The sequence below is a fragment of the Odocoileus virginianus genome, chromosome 33 (genome assembly GCF_023699985.2).
Source record: "Odocoileus virginianus isolate 20LAN1187 ecotype Illinois chromosome 33, Ovbor_1.2, whole genome shotgun sequence".
Taxonomy (NCBI): Eukaryota; Metazoa; Chordata; class Mammalia; order Artiodactyla; family Cervidae; genus Odocoileus; species Odocoileus virginianus.
The window spans coordinates 17,854,025-17,872,981 of record NC_069706.1 but is presented as its reverse complement, the minus strand read 5'-3'; the positions used below and the strand labels follow the sequence as shown (position 1 = coordinate 17,872,981).

The 18,957-nt window shown below is 37.9% G+C and overlaps 1 protein-coding gene across 4 annotated transcripts in view; it reads right to left on the bottom strand.

The window, feature by feature from the left end:
- Positions 1 to 18,957, bottom strand: part of REXO5 (RNA exonuclease 5) — a 58,949-nt gene that overhangs the window by 21,967 nt on the left and 18,025 nt on the right. For all 4 annotated transcript variants that reach the window (XM_020873772.2, XM_020873771.2, XM_020873774.2 and 1 more), the window contains exons 7-10: positions 5,938 to 6,026; positions 4,589 to 4,704; positions 1,304 to 1,442; positions 1,067 to 1,161 (exon numbers count right to left, since the gene is read on the bottom strand). In XM_020873772.2, coding sequence (XP_020729431.2) covers positions 1,067 to 1,161; positions 1,304 to 1,442; positions 4,589 to 4,704; positions 5,938 to 6,026 — 439 coding nt within the window. The remainder of the gene's footprint in view (positions 1 to 1,066; positions 1,162 to 1,303; positions 1,443 to 4,588; positions 4,705 to 5,937; positions 6,027 to 18,957) is intronic.

The window sequence follows — 18,957 nt, the reverse complement described above, 5'->3', positions numbered from 1 at the left end:
CATTCCAGTTTCCTATGCGATATTGCTCTTGATAGCATTGGACTTTACTTCCATCACCAGTCACAGTCAAAATGACTGCAGACGGTGACTGCAACCATGAAATTAAAAGACGCCTGCTCCTTGGAAGAAAAGCTATGACCAACGCAGACAGTGTATTAAGAAGCAGAGACATTACTTTGCCAACAAAGGTCCGTCTAGTCAAAGCTATGGTTTTTCTAATAGTCATGTATGGATGTGAGAGTTGGACTATAAAGAAAGCTGAGCACCAAAGAATTGATGCTTTTGAACTGTGGTGTTGAAGATTCTTGAGAGTCCCTTGGACAGCAAGGCATTCCAACCAATCCATCCTAAAGGAAATCAGTCCTGAATATTTATTGGAAGGAGTAATGCTCTAGGTGAAATTCCAATACTTTGGCCACCTGCTGCAAAGAACTAACTCATTTGAAAAGACCCTGATGCTGGGAAAGATTGAAGGCAGGAAGAGAAGGGGACAACAGAGGATGAGATGGTTGGGTGCCATCACCAACTCAATAGACATGAGTTTGAGTAAGCCTTAGGAACTCATGATGGACAGGGAGGCCTGGTGTGCTGCAGTCCATAGGGTCACAAAGAGTCGGACATGACTGAGCAACTGAACTATTAGCACATAATCATCACATTCAATAACAAACCATTAGTTATACAGATAACCATAATTTACTTAACTAGTCTTGTAGAATATCTGAAGATTTAGGGGCTATTTTGAACCACACTACAATGAACATCATTATACATGTGTTTATACGTATTAGGATACATTCAATATAGGAATGTTGTTTCAAAGTTTTGGGTAACTTTTCTGCCCCTCTGTCCAGTTCTATCCATCAACCTTCAGCTACAAGTATTTTCATTTATGAGTCATACTTCCCTCTGAAGTTAGGATCTCAGAATTCCTAATAATGTTTACAAACTAAGAGAGAGGAAACGAAGAGAGGCTGAACTTTTGCAATATGCTTTAAGTAAGACACAATATGCTAATTTATATGCAGCCTATCAGGATAATATTATAATATTCAAACAAACTCACCCCAAAATAGCTTTAGCTAAGAACTTGAGCTTAAATCTTCTGCCCTGCTCTCTGACATAAAGCAATGACGTATCAATAACATATGGATGTATCATCTGAGGAGGAAAGAGAAGAGAATGAGTAGCATCCTATACTAAAGGAAAAAATAAGTGGACTGGGGAACAGAAGGCTTTAGCTCTAAGATAGATAAAACAGGCACATATACTAGAAAAACTAAGTCCTAAATCAGATACTCACTTTCAGTGCTCTGAGATCTAAATCTAAGGAGTGGCCCACTAACACAGCATCAGGAGGAAGAAGCATCTTCAGCTGTCTCTGTACATCTTTGAGTTTGGTTGTCACTGGGTTAAGAATCTTCTTTGTGATTCCTGAAAAACTTTCACCAAAAAAAAAAAAGAGAAATGGACAAGCCAGGGTATTACTAAGTTTTCCTCCCTGGAAAGTCACTTTGAAAAGAATATTTTTTAAAATTGACAAAACATTAATAAATGCTCAGTGTAATAAGGTTGAAAATAAACAAAGAAGAAATTAAAAACTGCCTATAATCCCACTACCCAGAGATCACTTTTTACACTTTAATACCCTTTCATATTTTTTGATACATATATATTCATATATGTTTCATTTTTATAAAAATGCAATGGCTAATAAGCACATGAATAAATGCTCAATATGGCTCATTATTTGAGAAATGCACCTGTCAGAATGGCCATCATCCAAAAATCTACAAACAATAAATGCTGGAGAGAGTATGGAGAAAAGGAACACTTTTGTACTGTTGGTAGTAATATAAATTGATATAGTCACTATGGAAGACAGTATGGAGATTCCTTAAAAAAACTAGGAATAAAACTACCATAGGACTCAACAATCCCATTACTAGGCATATACCCTAAGAAAACCATAATTGAAAAAGATACACGTACCCCAAATGTTCACTGCAGCACTATTTATGATAGGACATGGAAGCAACTTAAGATGTCCATGGACAGATGAATGGATAAAGAAGCTGTGGTACATATATAGAATGGAATATCATTCAGCCATAAAAATGAATGCACTTGAGTCAGTTCTAATGAGGTGGATGAACATAGAGTCTATTATATAGAGTAAAGTAAGTCAGAAAGAGATAAATATCATATACTAATTTATACATATAGAACATATATGGTATTGATGAACCTATTTGCAGGGCAGCAATGGAGACACAGACATAAAGAACAGACTTGTGGACATGGCGAAAAGGAGAGGGTGGGTTGAATAGAGAGTAGCATGGAAACATATATATTACCATATGTAAAATAGATAGCTGATGGGAATTTGCTATATGATAAAGAGAGTGCAAATCCAGTTCTCTGTGACGACCTAGTAGGATGGGATAGGTAGAAGGTGGGAGAGAGATTCATGAGGAAATGGACATATGTGTGCCTATGGCTGATTCATGTTGATGTATGGCAGAAACCAACACAATATTGTAAAGCAATTGTCCTCCAATTAAAAATAAATAAATTTAAGTTAAAAAAATGAAAAAATAAATAAAATTTTTAAAATGTTATCATGGGACTACCCTGGTGGTTCAGAGGTTAAGATTCCCTGCTTTCACTGTGGTGGGCCCAGATTTGATCCCTGATTGGGGAACTAAGATCCCATAAGCCACGTGGCAATCATAATGCATATTGCTATATAATATAAACATAACATTTTCTATATGTCATGAACAAGCTTTCATATCAATAAATCTATTTTAGCACACCCTTTTAAATGGTTAGAGTACTCCATTAAGTAGACAGAATATTTTAACCAACCCCCTATTTTCTTTTTAACCAACCCCCTATATTCATATTCCCATATTTTTTCAATACTATGACAAATGCGCTTATACATACAGCTTTGTCACATATGACTGTTCCCTAGTAATATTATGTAATTGTCTTGTCTACTAATAGGACAGTCTTCATCATTATCATGGCCTCTCTGTGCCTAAGTAAGCATGAACTGATAGATGTAACTACAATGGACAACAACAGTAATATTTCCTGGCTTTTCTTTGCCTAATCACAGTACTGTGTACATTCTGAAATTGCATGCTAATCTTTGGAATGATAAAAAAAAAATTCTTGATCTCCAAATTTCTGCTGTGGAAAAACTTAGTTTTGTTTTGGTTTCTGGGGCCAAAGGAGATTAAGGTCTAAGATCATTTGACAACCAAAAGATGATTTATAGATTTTTCTGATGGGGTCTTATGAGAGAGCAAAGGTATTTGGCAGTTGCTACAACTGTCAGATTCTATGACAAGGAAGATAATATTCTGGTGACTTAAAGTCACAGGAAAATTAGAAAGCAAGAAGAATAAGAGCATTATATACCGACATTGTACAATTTCAGTATTAAAATTTACAGTTGTGGTACCCAAGCCTTTTCTTTGATAATAAATAGATAATACTTAACTAAACAGAAGCTACAGGCTATTCCTGGTAAGTCTCATTTCACTCTAGTCTGACATCTATCAAGAGCTGGAGGCAGGGTTAAAAATACCTGGTGAGTGGCTAACAAACACATGAAAAGATGCTCAACATCACTCATTATCAGAGAAATGCAAATCAAAACCACAATGAGGTACCATTATACGCCAGTCAGGATGGCTGCTATCCAAAAGTCTACAAGCAATAAATGCTGGAGAGGGTGTGGAGAAAAGGGAACCCTCTTACACTGTTGGTGGGAATGCAAATTAGTACAGCCACTATGGGAAACAGTGTGGAGATTTCTTAAAAAGCTGGAAATAGAACTGCCATATGACCCAGCAATCCCACTTCTGGGCATACACACCAAGGAAACCAGATCTGAAAGAGACACGTGCACCCCAATGTTCATCGCAGCACTGTTTATAATAGCCAGGACATGGAAGCAACCCAGATGCCCATCAGCAGACGAATGGATGAGGAAGCTGTGGTACATATACACCATGGAATATTACTCGGCCATTAAAAAGAATTCATTTGAATCAGTTCTAATGAGATGGATGAAACTGTAGCCCATTATACAGAGCGAAGTAAGCCAGAAAGATAAAGACCATTACAGTATACTAACACATATATATGGACTTTAGAAAGATGGTAACGATAATCCTATATGCAAAACAGAAAAAGAGACTCAGATGTATAGAACAGACTTGTGGACTCTGGGAGAAGGCGAGGGTGGGATGTTTCAAGAGAACAGCATTGAAACATGTATATTATCTGGTGAAACAGATAACCAGCCCAGGTTGGGTACATGAGACAAGTGCTCGGGCCTGGTGCACTGGGAAGACCCAGAGGGATCGGGTGGAGAGGGAGGTGGGAGGGGGGACCGGGATGGGGAATACATGTAAATCCATGGCTAATTCATTTCAATGTATAACAAAAACTACTGTAATGATGTAAAGTAATTAGCCTCCAACTAATAATAATAAATGGAAAAAAAAATGAATTGGGAAAAAAAAAATAATTTCAGTTTTGCATTGTTGGAAAAAAAAAAAAAAAATACCTGGTGAGGTAGTCCACAATCTTGTTGTCAGGTTTAACAAGTTCATCCATAACACAGTCGCCTCCTTCAGCAACCAGTGAGATACGTGTTAGTTCTCTTCCCTTGGATGTAAGGCACTGAAAGATTAGGATGTAGTTAGGCTGCTAAACTGTGGAAGCTCTTGCTTTCTCTCATTATTTAAGACTATATCAGCTGTCATCTATTCTAATCTACTGGGGTCCCTGAGACAACAGTACAGCTGTTTGCTGACTAGAAGATCCAATATGTATGAAATTAAAGCTAGGCAGGCTGCTGAACATTATTATAGTTAAAGGTAACCAACACAGTACAATTTCTTTGGGAAGGATGTGCTTAAGAGCGACAGACACAATAACATCAATTATAATTGTACCACCTACTGTGTACTACAACCCAGTATTATGCTAAGTATCACTACAAAGTAATTTTTATTAGCATGCACTATTATCTAATGCAATACTAGGTATTTTATATACCATCTCATAATAACCCCATGAAATAGCCTCTAACATTATCCTCACTTCACAGAGGGAGAATTAGGGAATTAGTTTGTCCAAGGAGACAGGCAAGGCCAGGATACACACCCTGATATGACTCCAAATCCTTAGGTCTTATCCACTGTTAAGAGTTGAGAAACTATTACTTGAGCACTAAGTGAGGTAATACACAGCATTTGAAAGGAGGTTTAGACAAAGTAAAACACAAAGGAAGCTTAAGCAGGGAAATCCTTCTAATCTTAAATGTGTAAAACCAAGTCAAACCAATGGTAATTGAGGCAAGTCTTCAAGGCAACAACGACAAAAAACCTGTGAAAAAGACAGAAGCAGACTTCAACTGGTAGTCCAGTGATTAAGAATTCGCCTGCCAATGCAGGGGACATTGGTTTGGTCCCTGAATGGGAAGATTCCACATGCTGCTACGGAGTAACTAAGCCCAAGAACTCCAACTGCTGAAGCTCATGTGCCCTAAAGCCTATGTCCTGCAACAAGATAAGCCACTGCAAGAAGCCCTTGCACTGCAACTACAGAGTAGTCCCTGCTGGCTGCAACCAGAGAAAGCCTGCACACAGCAACAGAGTCCCAGTGCAGCAAAATTTAAAAAAAAAAACAAGAAGCAATCAATTTTGAGTAATAATCAAAAATTAGATTGAACAAGTTAGAAAACTTTTGTGATATTTATTCCTCATCCTGAAGCAAAGATTCAATTTTCCTAAAATGTGATGAAATAGGTCAACTTTCAGTTATTTAAACTGAATGCTAGAACTGAACACAATCAAGACAACTAGAGCCTAGTGTGCAACACTCCAGTGGAAAATCAAAAGTAGCACTTACCATTTCACAGTCAAGGCCAAAGAGAGGACTGTTGTCTGTTACAGAACCATTACATTTGGTAGGTACAAAGTTTTCACAGTCAGGAAAACCTAGGAGGAAAAGGAATAAAACATTTACCTTTAGAACTAGAAATGATAAATATCACTCCTATATTTATTCAGGGAAAACTGAGATTCCACATTTGTGGGGCATCTTCTCTATGTTAAGACATCTGAAATATGAAGATTAAATGAAATAATTTCTGTCCTTAATTTTTTTTTTTTTTACAAGTAAGGCATTTTATTTTTTTTTTTCCATTTATTTTTATTAGTTGGAGGCTAATTACTTTACAACATTGCAGTGGTTTTTGTTATACATTGAAATGAATTAGCCATGGATTTACATGTATTCCCCATCCCGGTCCCCCCTCCCACCTCCCTCTCCACCCCATCCCTCTGGGTCTTCTCCATCTACTCATTTTTATATTTGGGGAGAATAATGTAGGCTGCTGTTATTGGGGATACTAGGGCCTAGACTTCCTTGCAGTTACCAAGTAACAATTTTTTCCTCCTTATTAGCAATAACAAATTGTACCTAAATCCAAAGTCACGGGACCTTTTCCATGTAGGCACTAACAGAGGATGAATAAAGTATGCAAATGACTGTATGTGGTATTTTTCTTTCCTAAACAAAACAAGAAAAAATAGGAATGAAATTCCACCATAGCAGAGATCTAAAAGTTTAACTAACATTCACCATATACACTCTAGTACTCAACCTTACCCTTAAAATTTCTCTGAGATCTCTTTTTAGAAATGTGCCACATTTTCTAAACTTCCAGCCTGAAAATTCCCTAGAGAGGCTCAGATATAGGCTTAGGACACCCCTTCCTAAGTCAATAAATCAGGCACATTCATTTCAGAAGCCCAAAAGTGTCTGAATCACTGAAGACTCCTACCTTCAGATAGAGGCTGAAACAGTAAAGGTAACACTTAGACTTTATCTGACAAGAAACTAAGGGGAGTATGAAAAGCTTTGACCAGTTTCTATGTCACAGTACCTTGAAATTTCCAACTGATTACAATTAAAAGAATCAAAATAGTCTAACCAAAAAGGAATATTCTCAAATCTTGGAGACACTGTACTTGTTGACCTCCTTATCTGTAGTATTAGTATCAATAATACCACAAAATAATTTTTTTAAAGCACTATGTGCCCCATGCTAAGCTTTTTCTGTACATTAACTCAATCTTCATGGCAATTCTATGATATATGAACTGTGAACTCCATCTTACAAATAGCTTTTTTACTTAAGTAAATCTATTTTAAAAGGAATGTTATGTATGCAGAATACAAAAAGATCTCCAGTAATTTAATTTGAAAAGACAGCTCAACTAAAAAATGGACAAAGGATCTGAAAAGATATACAAATGGCTAATAAGCATATAATGAGATGCTCAATATCATCAGCCATCAGAGAAATACAAACTAAAATCACAGTGAGATACTAATTCACACTAGGATGGGTATAATCAAAAAGAGCATAAGTGTTGGTAAGGATGTGCAGAAATTGGAAACCTTATACATTGCTGAGGGAATGTAAAATGATGCAGCTGCCTTGTAAAACAGTTTGGGGGGAGGTGGTCCAAAGATAGAGGAGAAATAGGATGGGGAGACCACTTTCTCACCCACAAATTCATCAAAAGATCATTTGAATGTTGAGCAAACAACTTTTGAACACTGGCAAAGGACACCAGGCACCCACAAAGGCAGTCCAATCTCTTTGAAAGGAGGTAGGATAAAATATAAGACAGAAACAGAGACAGATTTAGGGATGGAGACCCAGCCTGGGGAGGGAGTCATGAAGGAGGAGAAGTTTCCAAACAGTAGGAAGCCCTCTCACAGGCATGTCTGTGGGGAGTTTTGGAATCTCAGAGGGCAACACAACCAGGAGAAAAAAAAAACAAAACCCACAGAATATGTGCCTAACTGCAACTACAAGTGGAGATGGAGAAGTGGCATAGAGGCCCATGACGAGGACCAGGCCTGAATGCCCTGAGGACAATCTGAGGGAGCTAATGTGAGACAGCAACCCAAACCATGGGCTCCCCAGAGACAAAAAAAAGACCCTTCCCTCAAAAGGCTCTAACACCACATGGCGATCCCTGGTGTGCTCACATAATGAAGGATTGAGACAATACCAAAGACAGCAAGCCAGCTGCTGTATAGGGCTGTTCCTCCCCGAAGGTGGAGAGACAGGCATGTGACAGCCAGAGCTGGAAGGCAAGGGGCTGCTGTAATCTTGGCCCCAGAGACAACATCTTCCAACAAACTGAGCAGGCTCCCAGTTGCTAACCATGTCTTCCTGGGATCCTGGACGGTTGACATCTGCCAGGAGTATCACAGCCTGAGATCAGCTCCCCAGAAGAGACATATGGCATATCTGGGACTGTGTTCTTACTGCACACCTGAGAAACCAAGCAGCCAGGACCTGGGAGGTGAATAAGACACACAGCCCCCCTGGGACAGTGCACTCACCAAGCACCAGGTCTCACATAAGCTGCTAGGACCTTGGAAGCCCATCAGGGTCTGTGCTTCCGTGGAGAAACCAAGAACCTGAGCAGCTTAGACCTGGGAAGTGCACGAAATGCAGGGCCCACTTGGGACAGAGACCTTGAAGAGCACCCTGGAGCCTGAGAAGTATGGACCCGAGAAGTACATGCCACCTTGGGCTGTGGCAAACCCAGTGTGGTCCATCCACCATAAGCACTCCCCACACACGCCAGCAGTATTTGTTTGCAGTGTCCCTCCCTCCCCACAACACAACTGAACGAGTGAGCCTAAATAAGTAACCACCTTTGACCCCTGTGTCAGGGTGGAAATTATACACTGAAGAGACTTGCAAACAGAGGAAGCCAAAATAAACAAAGGAGGAACCACTCTGAAAGTGATAGGTGGTGCATCAGACTAAAACCCGGCAGTTAATACTGAGACTGTGCACATTTGAGGGGCACCTATAGACCTTGAGAACAAGTACAAGCTGGAACAAGGGACTATCTGACCCTGAACTGACCCCACACTGCCCACAACAGCTCCAAAGAAATTCCCAGGTATATTTTTACTATTATCACTTCTTAATTTTTTAAAAAATTTTAATTATTACTCCTTTAACTTCCATTTTTATAGCCTACTATTACCTTTCAAAAAAAAAACCTAGTTTATAAAAACAAATTCCATATTTATAATTTTTTTTAATTTTTGTGATTGATTTTGTTTTGTATTTTTTATATTGTACTTATGAGAGTCTAACCTCTTTTCTAGGTTTTTAATCTTTGATTCTTGATATTTGTTAGCAATTTTGTACCTTTAAGAATCTAGTCTTCAGTATCCATTTTCACTTAGGGATTTGATTACTGGCTTGATTGTTCTCTTACCTTTTGACTCTCCCTTTTCTCCTCGAGGTCAACTCTCCTTCCTCCATCTTCTCTTCTCTATATAACTCTGTGAATCTCCCTGGTGTCCCTGGCTATGGAGAATTGTTTCACCATTAACCTAAGGGTTTATCTTCTGTGCTGTATGGAAGGAGAAGTCTTGAGGCTACAGTAAGAGAAGGACTGAAAGTCAGAGGCAGGAGGCTTAACTCCAAAACTTTAGAAAATCAGAGAACTCCTGACTCCAGGGAACATTAATAGACAAGAGCTCACCCAAAAGTCTCCACAACTACACTGAAACCAAGTTCCAACCAAGAGCCAACAAGTTCCAGTCCAAGACACACCATGCTAATTCTCCAGCAAAACAGGAACACAACCCTGAACATTAAAAGACAACCTGCCCAAAGCCATGCCAAACCCATAGACACCACAAAACTCACTACTGGACACTTCATTGCACTCCAGAGAGAAGAGAGATCCAGCTCCACCCACCAGAACACAGACGCAAGTTCCCCAAACCAAGAAAACTTGACAAGCCACTATTCCAACCCCATCCACAGGGAGCAGACTTCACAATTAAGAGGAACCACAAACTTCCAGCCTGCAGAAAGGGCACCCCAAACACAGTAATCTAAACAAAATGAAAAGGCAGAGAAATATTCAGCAGGTGAAGGAACATGACAAACCAAAGAGGAGGAAATAGGGAGTCTACCTGAAAAAGAATTAAGAATGAAAGTAAAAATGATCCAAAATCTTGAAAGCAAAATGGAGTTACAGATAAGTAGACTAGAGACAAGGATTGAGAAGATATGAGAAATGTTTAACAAAGAGCTAGAAGAAATAAGGAAGAGTCAATTAATAATGAACAATGCAATAACTGAGATTAAAAGCACTCTGGAGGGAACAAACAGTAGAATAACAGGCAGAAGAGAGGATAAATGAGGTGAAAGATAGAATGGTGGAAATAAATGAAGCAGAGAGAAAAAAAAAATTAAATGAGGACAGCCTCAGAGACCTCTTCGAATCATAGGAGTCCCAGAAGAAGAAGACAAAAAGAAAGGGCATAAGAAAACACTTAAGGTGATAATAGTCAAAAACATCCCAAAATGGGGAAGGAAAGAGCCACCCAAGTCCAAAAACCCCAGCAAGTCCCAAAGAGGATAAACCCAAGGCACATATTAATAATACCCCAAGACACATATTAATCAAACTAACAAAGATCAAACACAAAGAGCAAATATTAAAAGCAGCAAGGGAAAAAGCAACAAATAACACACAAGAGGATTCCCATAAGGATAACAGGTGATCTTTCAATAGAAACTCTTCAGGTCAGAAGCAAATAGCAGGACATACTTAAAGTTATAAAAGAGAATAACCTACAGCCAAGATTACTCTACCCAGCAAGGATCTCATTCAGATGTAAAGGAGAAATCAAAAGCTTTACAGACAAGCAAAAGCTGAGAGAATTCAGCACCACCAAACCAGCTCTTCAACAAGAGTTAAAGTATCTTCTCTAGACAGGAAACTCAGAAAAGGTTTATAAAAATGAACCCCAAACAACAAAGTAAATGGTAACAGGATCATACCTATCAATAATTATGTTAAATGTAAATGGGTTAAATGCTCCAAACAAAAGACAAAGACTGGCTAAATGGATACAAAAACAAGACCCCTTATATATGCTGTCTACAAACCCACCTCAAACCAAGGGACACATACAGACTGAAAGTGAAGGGCTGGAAGAAGTTATTTCATACAAATGGAGACTAAAAGAAAGCAGGAGTAGCAATACTCATATCAGATAAAATAGACCTTGAAATAAAGACAATGATAAGAGACAAAAAAGGACACTACCTAATGATCAAAGGATCAATACAAGAAGAAGATAAAACAATCATAAACATATATGCAACCAACATAGGGAGTACCTCAATACTTAAGACAAATGATAATGAGTATGAAATGGGAAATTAACAGTGACACAGTAATAGTGGGGGACTTTATTACCCCACTCACACCTATGGATAGATCAACCAACAGAAAATTAGCCAGGAAACATGAGCTTTAAATAATACAATAGACCAGTTAGACCTAATTGATAGCTATAAGGCATTACACCACAAAATAATGAATTTCACCTTTTTCTCAAGTGCACACGGAACATTCGCAAGGATAGATCACTTCCTGGGCCATAAATCTAGCCTTGGTAAATTTTAAAAGCTTGAAATCATTTCAAGCATCTTTTCTGATCACAATGCAGTAGGATTAGATCTCAACTACAAGAAAAAACTATTTAAAAATATAAAGATAGAAGATGGCAGAGGAATAGGACGGGGAGACCACTTTCTCCCCTACAAATTCATCGAAAGAACAATTGAACGCTGAGCAAACTTCACAAAACAACTTCTGATCGCTAGCAGAGGATATCAGGCGCCCAGAAAAGCAGCCCATTGTCTTCGAAGGGAGGACTGAACTAGCGAACCTGAACAAGAGACCACCTCCGCCCACCTGTGACAGGGCGGAAATTAGACACTGAACAGACCGGCAAACAGAAGCCAAGTAAACAAAGGGAACCGCTTCAGAAGGGACCCGTGCAACAGATTAAAATCCCTGTAGGTAACACTGACTACACCAGAAGGGGCCTACAGACATCGAGAAGTATAAGCTGGAAGGAGGAGCTATTTGAAGCTGAACCGAACCCACACTGACCGCAACAACTCCGGAGAAATTCCTAGATATATTTTCACTTCTTTTTTTTTTTAATTAAAAAAAATGTTTTTCTTTTCTTTTTTTATTCTCTTTTATTTTCTTTTAAAATTCCCTATTACTCACACATTACTCCTTAACTTTCCTTTTCATATATTTTTACGATTTTTTTTAATTAGGAAAAAATTTTTTTTTCTTGTTTTTTCTCTTATTTTCTTTTAAAGTCCTCTATTACTCCTCAATTTTCACTTTCATTTCACTATAACCTTGCAAAAAAATAAAAAAGAAGCCCTATTTTTAAACCGAACTTCATATATATTTCTAAAATTTTTTGTGGTTTTGTTTTTGGTTTTAATATTGCATTTTTAAGAGTCTAACCTCTACTCTAGATTTTTAATATTTGTTTTTCAGTATGTGATATAAACTTTGGACATTTAAGAATCCAATATTCAGTTCCCATTTCTATTCAGGAGTGTGGTGATTACTCGCTCCCACTTTTGACTCTCTGTTTTCTACCTCAGAACACCTCTATTTCTTCCCTTCCCCTTCTCTTCCCAGTCCAATTCTGTGAATCTTTGTGGGTGTCTGGGCTACAGAAAACACTTTGGGAACAGAGAACTGCGTAGATCTGTCTCTTTTCTCTTGAGTCCCCCTTTTTCTCCTCCTGCTCATCTCTATCTCCCTCCTCCCTCTTCTCTTCTTCATGTAACTCTGTGAACCTCTCTGGGTGTCCCTCACGGTGGAGAATCTTTTCACCATTAACCTAGAAGTTTTATTATCAGTTCTGTATAGTTGGAGAAGTCTTGAGACTACTGGAAGAGTAAAACTGAAATCCAGAGACAGGAGACTTAAGCGCCAAGCCTGAGAACACCAGAAAACTCATGACTACATGGAACATTAAGTAATAAGAGACCATCCAAAAGCCTCCATACCTACATTGAAACCAACCACCACCCAAGAGCCAATAAGTTCCAGAGCAAGACATACAATGCAAACTCTCCAGCAACGCAGGAACATAGCCCTGAGCATCAACATACAGGCTGCCCAAAGTCACACCTAACACATAGACCCATCTTAAAACTCACTACTGGACACTCCATTGCACTTCAGAGAGAAGACATCCAGTTCCATGCACCAGAACACCAACACAAGCTTCCCTAACCAGGAAACCTTGAAAAGCCAATTGTCCAACCCCACCCACTGGGTGAAACCACCACACTAAAAAGGAACCACAGACCACCAGAATAAAGAAAGCCCACTCCAGACACAGCAACCTAAACAAGATGAAAAGGCAGAGAAATACCCAACAGGTAAAGGAACATTAAAAATGCCCACCAAGTCAAACAACAGAGGAGGAGATAGGGAATCTACCTGAAAAATAATTTAGAATAATGATAATAAAAATGATCCAAAATCTTGAAAACAAAATGGAGATACAGATAAATAGCCTGGAGACAAAAATTGAGAAGATGCAAGAAATGTTTAATAAGGACCTAGAAGAAATAAAAAAGAGTCAATTAAAAATGAATAATGCAATAAATGAGATCAAAAACACTCTGGAGGGAACCAAGAGTAGAATAATGGAGACAGAAGATAGGATAAGTGAGGAAGAAGATAAAATGGTGGAAATAAATAAAGCAGAGAGCAAAAAGGAAAAAAGAATCAAAGGAAATGAGGACAACCTCAGGGACCTCTGGGACAATGTGAAACGCCCCAACATTCGAATCATAGAAGTCCCAGAAGAAGAAGACAAAAAGAAAGGCCATGAGAAGATACTCGAGGAGATAATAGCTGAAAACGTCCCTAAAATGGGGAAGGAAATAGCCACCCAAGTCCAAGAAACCCAGAGAGTCCCAAACAGGATAAACCCAAGGCGAAACACCCCAAGACACATATTAATCAAATTAACAAAGATCAAACACAAAGAACAAATATTAAAAGCAGCAAGGGAGAAACAACAAATAACACACAAAGGGATTCCCATAAGGATAACAGCTGATCTATCAATAGAAACCCTTCAGGCCAGAAGGGAATGGCAGGACATACCTAGAGTAATGAAAGAGAATAACCTACAACCTAGATTACTGTACCCAGCAAGGATCTCATTCAGATACGAAGGAGAATTCAAAAGCTTTACAGACAAGCAAAAGCTGAGAGAATTCAGCACCACCAAACCAGCTCTTCAACAAATGCTAAAGGATCTTCTCTAGACAGGAAACACAGAAAGGTGGTATAAACGTGAACCCAAAACAACAAAGTAAATGGCAACGGGACCATATCTATCAATAATTACCTTAAATGTAAATGGGTTGAATGCCCCAACCAAAAGACAAAGACTGACTGAATGGATACAAAAACAAAACCCCTATATATGCTGTCTACAAGAGACCCACCTCAAAACAAGAGACACATACAGACTAAAAGTGAAGGGCTGGAAAAAAATATTCCACGCAAACGGAGACCAAAAGAAAGCAGGAGTCGCAATACTCATATCAGATAAAATAGACTTTCAAATAAAGGTTGTGAAAAGAGACAAAGAAGGACACTACATAATGATCAAAGGATCAATCCAAGAAGTAGATATAACAATTATAAATATATATGCACCCAACATAGGAGCACTGCAATATGTAAGGCAAACGCTAACGAGTATGAAAGAAGAAATTAATAGTAACACAATAATAGTGGGAGATTTTAATACCCCACTCACAACCATGGATAGATCAACTAAACAGAAAATTAACAAGGAAACACAAACTTTAAATGACACAATGGACCAGCTAGACCTAACTGATATCTATAGGACATTTCACCCCAAAACAATCAACTTCACCTTTTTCTCAAGTGCACACGGAAACTTCTCCAGAATAGATCACATCCTGGGCCATAAATCTAGTCTTGGTAAATTCAAAAAAATTGAAATCATTCCAGTCATCTTTTCTGACCACAGTGCAGTAAGATTAGATCTCAATTACAGGAAAAAAATTATTAAAAATTCAAACATATGGAGGCTAAATAACACGCTTCTGAATAACCAACAAATCATAGAAGAAATCAAAAAAGAAATCAAAATATGCATAGAAATGAATGAAAATGAAAACACAACAACCCAAAACCTATGGGACACTATAAAAGCAGTGCTAAGGGGAAGGTTCATAGCATTACAGGCTTACCTCAAGAAACAAGAAAAAAGTCAAATAAATAATCTAACTCTACATCTAAAGCAACTAGAGAAGGAAGAAATGAAGAACCCCAGGGTTAGTAGAAGGAAAGAAATCATACAAATTAGGGCAGAAATAAATGCAAACGAAACTAAAGAGACCATAGCAAAAATCAACAAAGCTAAAAGCTTGTTTTTTGAAAAAATAAACAAAATTGACAAACCATTAGCAAGACTCATTAAGAAACAAAGGGAGAAGAACCAAATTAACAAAATTAGAAATGAAAATGGAGAGATCACGACAGACAACACTGAAATACAAAGGATCATAAGAGACTACTACCAGCAACTCTATGCCAATCAAATGGACAACTTGGAAGAAATGGACAAGTTCTTAGAAAAGTATAACTTTCCAAACCTGAACCAGAAAGAAATAGAAGATCTTAACAGTCCGATCACAAGCAAGGAAATCGAAACTGTAATCAGAAATCTTCCAGGAAACAAAAGCCCAGGACCAGATGGCTTCACAGCTGAATTCTACCAAAAATTTAGAGAAGAGCTAATACCTATCTTACTCAAACTCTTCCAGAAAATTGCAGAAGGTAAACTTCCAAACTCATTCTATGAGGCCACCATCACCCTAATTCCAAAACCAGACAAAGATGCCACAAAAAAAGAAAACTACAGGCCAATATCACTGATGAACATAGATGCAAAAATCCTTAACAAAATTCTAGCAAACAGAATCCAACAACATATTAAAAAGATCATACACCATGACCAAGTGGGCTTTATCCCAGGAATGCAAGGATTCTTTAATATTTGCAAATCAATCAATGTAATACACCACATTAACAAATTGAAAGATAAAAACCATATGATTATCTCAATAGATGCAGAGAAAGCCTTTGACAAAATTCAACATCCATTTAATATTAAAACTCTCCAGAAAGCAAGAATATAAGGAACATACCTCAACATAATAAAAGCTATATATGACAAACCCACGGCAAGCATTACCCTCAATGGTGAAAAATGGAAAGCATTTCCCCTGAAATCAGGAACAAGACAAGGGTGCCCACTCTCACCACTACTATTCAACATAGTTTTGGAAGTTTGGGACACAGCAATCAGAGCAGAAAAAGAAGTAAAAGGAATCCAGATAGGAAAAGAAGAAGTGAAACTCTCTCTGTTTACAGATGACATGATCCTCTACATAGAAAACCCTAAAGACTCTACCAGAAAACTACTAGAGCTCATCAACGAATATAGTAAAGTTGCAGGATATAAAATTAACACAGAAATCCCTTGCATTCCTATACACTAACAATGAGAAAACAGAAAGAGAAATGAAGGAAACAATACCATTCACCATTGCAACAAAAAGAATAAAACACTTAGAAGTATATCTACCTAAAGAAACAAAAGACATATACATAGAAAACTATAAAACACTGATGAAAGAAATCAAAGAGGACACAAACAGATGGAGAAATATACCGTGTTCATGGATTGGAAGAATCAATATTGTCAAAATGGCTATTCTACCCAAAGCAATCTATAGATTCAAGCTACCAACAGTATTTTTCACAGAACTAGAACAAATAATTTCACAATTTGTATGGAAATTCAAAAAAACCTCGAATACCTAAAGTAATCTTGAGAAAGAAGAATGGAACTGGAGGAATCAACCTGCCTGACTTCAGACTATACTACAAAACCACAGTCATCAAGACAGTATGGTACGGGCACAAAGACAGAAATATAGATCAATGGAACAGAATAGAAAGCCCAGAGATAAAACCACGAACCTATGGACACATTATCTTCGACAAAGGAGGCAAGGATATACATTGGAAAAAAGACAACCTCTTTAACAAGTGGTGCTGGGAAAACTGGTGAACCACTTGTAAAAGAATGGAACTAGAACACTTTCTAACACCATACACAAAAATAAACTCAAAATGGATTAAAGATCTAAATATAATACCAGAAACTATAAAACTCCTAGAGAAGAACATAGGCAAAACACTCTCCGACATAAATCACAGCAGAATCCTCTATGACCCACCTCCCAGAATATTGGAAATAAAAGCAAAAATAAACAAATGGGACCTAATGAAACTTAAAAGCTTTTGCACAACAAAGGAAACTATAAGCAAGGTGAAAAGACAGCCCTCAGATTGGGAGAAAATAATAGCAAACAAAGCAACAGACAAAGGATTAATCTCAAAAATATACAAGCAACCCCTGCAGCTCAATTCCAGAAAAATAAATGACCCAATCAAAAAATGGGCCAAAGAACTAAACAGACATTTTTCCAAAGAAGACATACAGATGGCTAACAAACACATGAAAAGATGCTCAACATCACTCATTATCAGAGAAATGCAAATCAAAACCACAATGAGGTACCATTACACGCCAGTCAGGATGGCTGCTATCCAAAAGTCTACAAGCAATAAATGCTGGAGAGGGTGTGGAGAAAAGGGAACCCTCTTACACTGTTGGTGGGAATGCAAATTAGTACAGCCGCTATGGAGAACAGTGTGGAGATTTCTTAAAAAGCTGGAAATAGAACTGCCGTATGACCCAGCAATCCCATTTCTGGGCATACACACCGAGGAAACCAGATATGAAAGAGACACGTGCACCCCAATGTTCATCGCAGCACTGTTTATAATAGCCAGGACATGGAAGCAACCTAGATGCCCATCAGCAGACGAATGGATGAGGAAGCTGTGGTACATATACACCATGGAATATTACTCAGCCATTAAAAAGAATTCGAGTCAGTTCTAATGAGATGGATGAAACTGGAGCCCATTATACAGAGTGAAGTAAGCCAGAAAGATAAAGACCATTACAGTATACTAACACATATATATGGAATTTAGAAAGATGGTAATGATAACCCTATATGCAAAACAGAAAAAGAGACACAGATGTACAGAACACGCTTTTGGAATCTGTGGGAGAAGGCGAGGGTGGGATCTTGAGAGATCAGCATCGAAACATGTATATTATCTAGGGTGAAACAGATCACCAGCCCAGGTTGGATGCATGAGACAAGTGTTTGGGCCTGGTGCACTGGGAAAACCCAGAAGGATTGGGCAGAGAGGGAGGTGGGAGGGGGGATCGGGATGGGGAATACATGTAAATCTATGGCTGATTCATGTCAATGTATGACAAAAACCACTACAATACTGTAAAGTAATTAGCCTCCAACTAATAACAATAAATGGAAAAAAATAATAAATAAAATAAACAAATAAAAATATAAAGATATGGAGGCTAAACAACACACTTTTGCATACCAACACATCATGGAAGAAATCAAAAAGGAAATCAAAGTATGCATAGAAACAAATGAAAATGAAAACACAACAACCCAAAACCTATGGGATTCAGAAAAAGCAGTGCTAAGAGGAAGGTTCATAGCAATAGAAGCCTACCTCAAAAAAGAAGAGAAACATCAAATTAACAACCTAACTTTACACCTAAAGTAACTAGAAAAAGAAGAAAAGAAGAACCCCAAAGTTAGTAGAAGGAAAGAAATCATAAAAATCAGAGCACAAATAAATGGAAAAGAAACAAAGGAGACTATAGCAAAGATCAACAAAACTAAAAGCCAGTTTTTTGAGAAGATAAATAGACAAAGTTAGCCAGACTCATCAAGAAAAAGAGAAGAATAAAATCAATAAAATTAGAAATGAAAATGAAGGACCACAACAGACAACACAG